Source organism: Coptis chinensis, chromosome 9, assembly GCF_015680905.1.
Source record: "Coptis chinensis isolate HL-2020 chromosome 9, ASM1568090v1, whole genome shotgun sequence".
Lineage (NCBI taxonomy): Eukaryota > Viridiplantae > Streptophyta > Magnoliopsida > Ranunculales > Ranunculaceae > Coptis > Coptis chinensis.
In genome coordinates, this window is record NC_141464.1 from 24079308 (window position 1) to 24086805 (window position 7498).

The following is a 7498-nucleotide window of genomic DNA, read 5'->3' on the forward strand; positions in this document are numbered from 1 at the left end:
TAATTTTAATAAAAACAAAAACAGATCTACTATGAAGTTGTTGACCAAATATTTCTCACTGAAACACGTATAACTGAAGGGCTGATCTGGACTAGCTGCCCAACTCCAAGACTTGAGGATCATACTAAACCATGTAAAAGAGAGTGGAACAGTCATTAATTACTAAGCAAGCCGCATATATACTTCTTTTTTAGTCTTAAACATAAGCTACCACTTTCTTAATTTTGCTATCAGAACATTAAAATGACTCTGAAGTCCTTTCAGTGGCTTCTTCTTTTAGTTCAAATACTACTCGTTGTAGGAAAAATAAGAGCAAAAGTTCCAGCAGTCATAGTCTTTGGAGACTCCACTGTCGATGCTGGAAACAACAATCAGATATCAACGATACTAAAAAGTAATTTCAGGCCTTATGGTAAAGATTTCTTTGGAGGTGTGCCTACCGGCCGGTTTTCAAATGGCAGGCTTCCTACTGACTTCATTTCTGAGTCTTTTGGATGCAAGCCAACTATTCCTGCTTATTTGGACCCTCAATATAGTATAAAGGATTTTGCCACTGGAGTTTGTTTTGCTTCTGCTGGAACTGGTTATGACAATGCTACCTCCGATGTATTGGTAAGTCCACAAACACCTGGAAAATCAACAAGGATGTATTGAGCTAAAGTAGTCTCTTAAGTACATAGTACATGATTTCAATGATTTTTCTTATATTGGATTCGCAGTCAGTCATACCTCTGTGGAAGGAACTGGAGTACTACAAAGATTACCAGGGTAAATTGAGCAACTATCTTGGTGATGCACAGGCCAAAGTGATACTAAGCGAGGCATTGTATTTGATCAGCATAGGAACAAATGACTTCTTGGAGAATTATTTTGTCTTCCCCAACCGGTCATCAGTGTTCACCGTTGGTGAGTATGAAGACTTTTTGCTTGGGATCGCAGTGAAATTTATGAAGGACATCTATGGATTGGGAGCTCGAAAAATATCCATTACCGGGCTTCCTCCCATGGGGTGCGTGCCATTGGTGAGAACCATAAGTCGTCCTTCAGCTAACTGTTTGGAGAAATATAACGATGTTGCAAAGGATTTTAACAAGAAGCTAGATAACTTGATTGTGAAAATGAACAAAGAACTCAATGGGGTCAAAGTGGTGACTGCAAACACTTATGGTATAGTCCTTGATATGATTCAGAACCCACTTAAATATGGTAAGAATTTTCTATATAAACCTCTTTTCAAGAATGTTTAACGTACGTATAGAATTTTCTATATAAACCTCTTTTCAAGAATGTTTAACGTACGTATACAAGAATTATTCCGTCAGATATGCTATTTGGTGTCGCATAACCACATGTCCACATCTCATGTTTCTGCACAATGTTCCTAGTTATACTGTTAATCACACAGAAAATCGTACAGTCCTAACAAAAGCATAAAAAAACTTTCTTCTGTGCCAATTTAAATGAATATATCTGCAACTTTAACTTCTAAGCCAGTTTCGTACTTTGTGTTTTTCCCTGAATTTGTATGTTTTTAAGGTAAAGAACTTTCATATGATTAAAACTTAAAAGTCTAAACATGGTTCTAATAAATTCTTGTGGCTTTAATAGGATTTGAGAAGGTGTCCACAGCGTGCTGTGCAACTGGACTGATCGAGATGAGTTACCTATGCAATCAATTAAACCCTTTAACATGCAAGGATGCAAGTAAATATGTATTTTGGGATTCTTTCCACCCAACAGAGAAAACAAATTTTATTATTGCAGATTATGTAATGAAGACTAGTTTGGCTCAATTTTTATGATCGAGTTTGGAATGAGAAAATTTTATAGGAAGTGTTTTTTTAGCATGAATTGGAAAGTAGGTGATCAGGAGGTTTCGCTGTTTCAAAGTTTCACTAATGCTTCTAGGACATCGGATCCAACCGTCATTACATTGTTGTCGATTATTTTTCTGAAATATCCGAAGGAATATAACTGGATGTCAATTAAAACTACTTTGATTGGGCATCGAGGGTCTATAATAAGCCAGCCTAAGACCTACTCTTCTAGATGCTCTCAAAAGAAAAACAATATTAAAGACCTTGTCATCTCTAGTAGGAGTGTAATCACCACTTCTACTAGTCTTTTACAGTGACGTGCTGAATTCCTCACCCTAGTGTCTAGAAATTCGGCCATCTCAAGCATTACCTGTATTCAGGATTCAAGAAATGAGGCTCAGCAGAATTCAAGAAATGAGGCTCAGCACCTTGGTTCTAACTCAGTTGAGTATAAACTCCCTCCTATCGGCCCATATCATATAACCTCGCTATTATTTAGGTCTTGTTAAATAACTTCCCTCCTTTCCAAAAAACGAGATAAAATCTAGTCTTTTTTATTTTACCATTTTATTTTATTTCATTTTTTACTCTTTTGGGATTGAAATTTTCCCGACTATATGTATATGTATTTTTACATAGTCATATATATATATATATATGTAAAACTATATTTGCATAGTCATTGGAGTTATAAAAACTTAAATTTACATAGTAACTTTTGGGTTTGAAAATTTCCCCCACAGAATATATGTAAATTTAAATCTAAATAGGTTAAGAAGACTCTGTAATTTTATATTGTCATATGTAAATGTACATTTTCATATGAAAACTTAAATTTACATATGTAAATTTAAATTTTAATATGTAAAAATACTATGTATGTAAATTTAAATTTTCCTATGAAAAAAAAAATCATATGAAAATTTAAATTTTAATAGGTTAAGAAGACTGTGTAATTTTATATTGTCATATGTAAATACATATTTAAATTGGATGATGTCAGCCCGATTTGTCCTTAAGCCAAAATTATAACTAAAGATTGATGACGTCAGCCCGGTTTTCACAGAGGTATTTTGGTCTGTTTTGGCTTTGATGTTATGTTTTAAATAATAGGGAGGTTTTATGCATTTGTTCGCTCCTGGGGGGGTTTTGTGTAACAATTTTTTGGTGAGGGAGATTAAACCCAAAGTCCGATTCAGGATTTATGACACTACTAACTTGGTTTAATCTCCCTCACCAAAAAATTGTTACACAAAACCCCCCAGGAGCGAACAAATGCATAAAACCTCCCTATTATTTTAAACATAACATCAAAACCAAAACAGACCAAAATACCCCTGTGAAAAATTGGGATGACGTCATCAATCTTTAGTTATAATTTCGGCTTAAGGACAAACCGGGCTTACGTCATCCTATGTAAATTTGTATTTACATATGACAATATAAAATTACACAGTCTTCTTAACCTATTTAAATTTAAATTTTCATATGAAATTTTTTTTCATAGGAAAATTTAAATTTACATCCATAGTATTTTTACATATTAAAATTTAAATTTACATATGTAAATTTAAGTTTTCATATGAAAATGTAAATTTACATATGACAATATGAAATTACAGAATCTTCTTAACCTATTTAGATTAAATTTACATATATTCTGTGGGGGAAATTTTCAAACCCAAAAGTTACTATGTAAATTTAAGTTTTTATAACGCCAATGACTATGCAAATATAGTTTTACATATATATATGACTATGTAAAAATACATTTACATATAGTCGGGAAAATTTCAATCCCAAAAGGGTAAAAAAGGAAATAAAATAAAATGGTAAATAAAAACAGACTAGATTTTATCTCTTTTTTGGAAAGCAGGGAGGTTATTTAACAAGACCTAAATAATAGGGAGGTTATATGATATTGGCCGATGGGAGGGAGTTTATACTCAACTGAGTTAGAACCAAGGGGTTGAGCCTTATTTCTTGGTTTGACCTGTTGGATGAGAGTGGTGATTACCGCATTGAGGTCGCTGACATTATGGAACATTTTGTTGTGAAGCGTTCTAGGGCCAATAACTTTAGTTCACAGACCTTGACTAGGAAGTCTAGCGTTCTAGATGGGGTCAGTAACGAACCCTGGGAGAAGAGGCTGTTGCTGGTAATTGGGAACTACTGTGCTTCTGAGTTTAGTGTCCACACTATGGTCTGTAATTTTGTTGGTATGTTTCTGTGTTCTTTGTTGTATATTGAGAAACATGTGTTGTGTTGTACTGACTTATGAATTGGTTGTTTTGCAGAGGTCGCTATTACCAGGCGAACTAAGTGTGGTGTGATTTAGAAGTTTGCCAAACTAAGTCGAGCTCAAAAACAGGCGAGGCTTCCCGAAGTAGCGAACTACTTTGTGGAGAGGGGAGGTCGGGAAATACGGTTGAAGAGAAGGAACCAAAAGAAGCGAGCTCGTTGTCAAGCTAATAGTGAGTCATCAACTGAGTGCATAATGGATAGGGGAAACAGCGGCGTTGTTACCAGAAAGGAAAGGAACAAGAACCGTGGCGGGTGTGGGCGATCTGAGGGTGGAATTGGAAACTCAAAATCTGGGGGTGGGTCTGCAAGGTGTCCTGTATACAGAGGTGGAGGTGACGGTGTGGGCATTGGTCTGGTGGAGAGAACAAGGGAGGGTTCTCCCCTGGACTTGGAAGAAATAGGTTTCGTGCCCCGTGGCCCGAGAAGCTTGGTGAAGCGGAAAGCGGATGCGCCTGATACTAGGGTCGCCAAGCTAGCTAAGGTTGTAGATCGTTCTGTTGGGGGTGGTTATGGTGTCACGCCTGAGCGAACTAGTGGTAAGGGGGGGTAGAAGCTCGAGGTTGATGCGTGGGGTCGATCTGATCATACCCGACCTTGACAATTTTGACAAGGGGATGGCTCTGACTGTTGATGTGTGGGGTAAAGGGAAGGGGAAGGTCGCTGCCACTGAAGCAGACAAGGCGACCTCATAGAAAGGCGACGATCTGGATCAGAACCTTGTTTATGTGAACCCGAGGTCTGGGAAAAAACACTTGGCGAAGAGGTCAGATTGTAGTTATAAATATGCGCCTATTGATGCATGTCTATTGGATGTGGACAGTGACAGAAAAGATATTGATGCCAAGGAACTGGATGAGAACCTGAGAGCGATGGATCTAGCTTATTGCTTGGTACGTCTTTTCTTGTAGTGACTTAGCCATGTAAGTGGTTGTTAGAAACTGAAACTGTTCTTTTTGTATTGTATTTGTGTAGCTTCTAGCTGGTTACCAGAAGCTGAAGCAAATGGCTCAGATAAGCGAGTCTGAGAAAGGATGGCTGGAAAAAGTAAAAGAGGGACTGGCAAATGTGTATGACATTCAGGTGGCAGAGAAAAGAGAACTTGAGGAGGTGAAGAAGATGTACAATAATGCCGTACTAGAGAGATCGGTGATGGGCAACTCTGTGGAAGAGCTGAAAGAGAAGCTGGCTACTGTAACAGAGTATGCCAAGACATGCAGAGGAGTTGCCCAGAAAGCTCAGCAAGCGTACAACACCTTGTGCGCAAAATATGACGAACTGGAATTGACGTACCTTCAACTGAAGGAAGAGCACGAACGTGGGGCTCTAGGTGCAACTGAGTTCGATGTACCTGGAGATGCAAGTATTGCTCCATCTACCATTGTTATCTTTGTTGAGCGAACTGAAGAGCCTACCGGCGTTCTAGAACCTCCAATTGCCGACTTACCTGCCGATGCTGAGGGTGTTGTTCATGAGAACTTAGAAGTGTTGCAGACTGAAGCTTTGAACCATGTTGTCTGATTTGTTCTTCTTCTGTGAGAGTTGTGAGGTTTTTGAATGTTTCCCTTGATGCTTCTGTTTTTAAGTGGTTGTGATACAATATAACTGGTTTCCTGGGTTTGCCTGGGCAGTTCGCCTTATTGTTTTTGCGTGGCATGGGCTAGATACATTAAGAGCTGATAACCTGGGGTGACCTAGGCAGTTCACCTTTATTATCTGCTTTAATTTTTGTAATTGGACGAACTGGTTTTCCGGAATGTTCTGGGCAGTTCAGTATGATTTTGCTATCGTGCTAACCGAGTTGGTTTTCTGGGATGTCCCAATAGCTCGGTTAGTATATGAACTGGGTTCCTAATTTTGTTTAGGCAGTTCATTTTTTACATTTATAAGATGCATGTGTATTCGCCTTATTCCTTTCCCTTATGTCCTGAATGCAATTGCCTGATGTTGTGATATCTGCTGCATTTGATTTGAACTTAGAAGTGTATGTTTTGCAAGATCAATAAGATTGTGATTCTAGAGAGCTTTGGGCTCGAGTGATCGAGTTGTTGTATAGTTCTTAGAGCTGGAGTGAGTGTTTTACTGCAGTGATCGTTTCAGCCTGTGTAAGCGTGCTGTTTTAGTGGACGTTCTACACAGAGTTGATCCTAGAAATGTAGGTTTCCACCTAATGAGAAGTGTTTGAGCTATACAGCCTGTGAGCTCAAGTGAGCGTTTGACTGTAGAGAACGTTTTAGCTCTGGAGAGCGTTTTAGTTCAAGTAAGCGTTCTGGATGCTCTGGAGAGCGTTCTGGACTAAGTTGATCCTAGAATTGTAGGTCTTCAACTAGTGAGAAGTGTCGAAGCTATGAAGCCCTCGAGCTCGAGTGAGCGTTTTAGCTTGAGTAAGCGTGTTGCTCTTAGAGAGCGTTCTGCACTGAGTTGACCCTAGAAGTATAGGTGATAAGAGCTCAAAACTGTAGTTTAAACTCTTTAATATTATTTCTATTTAGCCAATTATGTTACTAATAATATAGGTTTATGACTAATTACGTGCTTTTGAATATTTCAAGCTTTGGAGTTGAATAAATATCAATTCGTTACTAAGTAGGCGCTAAAAGGAGTTAAAGTGATTGCTAGGGAGGTTCTATGAAGAAAGCCCAAGTTTTATGGAGAAAAAGCCCTTAAAAAGCCCAAGTCAAAACTATTAAGTGAAAGTCAAACCGGATTAGAGAGTTGAAGAAAAGTCAATAGAACTTTAAAAGGCCATATCTTTGGACTCAGGCCTCGGATTTGGGTCCATTTTATATCAAAATGACCGTCTCAGAAAGCCCTTTCTAATGGTCTAGACTTTGACTCGATCATATTAGTATAAGTTGGTGAAAATATGCACTACAGCAGCACGACCAGAATTGGAAGTCTTGGATTCAACTAATTGGGTTATGGACTTGATTTATAGGTCCATAACCTAGCCTAAAAACTCATACACGATTTTGTATCATTATATAGGAGAATAAAAGCCCTAAACCCCATATCTCTCCTCCCATTAGCTAGAATAATATATCTGCTTTCTTTCCCAATTAGTTTAGAGTAATTAGGGTTTAATGTTCTTGCCTCCAACTCCATTACACCATTAGTTTTATTAATATAAGTTTAGTTTAATTAATTATGTCTTCTTATTATTGTTTATTGTTAATGAACCCAATGAAACTAGGCTAAAACTCCATTAGATGAGTTTTATGAATTCTATGTGAGGGTTATAATTGTTCTTATTTAGTTTTCTTATTATCTTATATGCTTCAAGTTCAAGTTCTATAGTTGTCTAGAGATAGAGATTATAGAAGTTGAACTAGAGAAAGGAAACTCCACAAAGAGATTTGTGGAGGAGAATTTCTCTTATG

The 7498-nt window shown here is 37.6% G+C and overlaps 2 protein-coding genes across 2 annotated transcripts; both read left to right on the top strand.

Moving 5' to 3' along the window:
- Positions 1 to 140: 140 nt before the first annotated feature.
- On the top strand, positions 141 to 1833 carry LOC147475269 (GDSL esterase/lipase At4g26790-like). Its single transcript, XM_086582489.1, has 3 exons — positions 141 to 612; positions 720 to 1206; positions 1609 to 1833. The coding sequence occupies exons 1-3, from the start codon at positions 244 to 246 to the stop codon at positions 1800 to 1802; spliced, it is 1050 nt and encodes a 349-aa protein (XP_086438615.1). The 5' UTR covers positions 141 to 243; the 3' UTR covers positions 1803 to 1833.
- Positions 1834 to 4177: 2344 nt separating this feature from the next.
- Positions 4178 to 5933, top strand: LOC147475270 (uncharacterized). Its single transcript, XM_086582490.1, has 2 exons — positions 4178 to 5011; positions 5094 to 5933. Exons 1-2 carry the CDS (start codon positions 4991 to 4993, stop codon positions 5637 to 5639), a joined length of 567 nt encoding a protein of 188 aa, XP_086438616.1. The 5' UTR covers positions 4178 to 4990; the 3' UTR covers positions 5640 to 5933.
- Positions 5934 to 7498: the final 1565 nt, after the last annotated feature.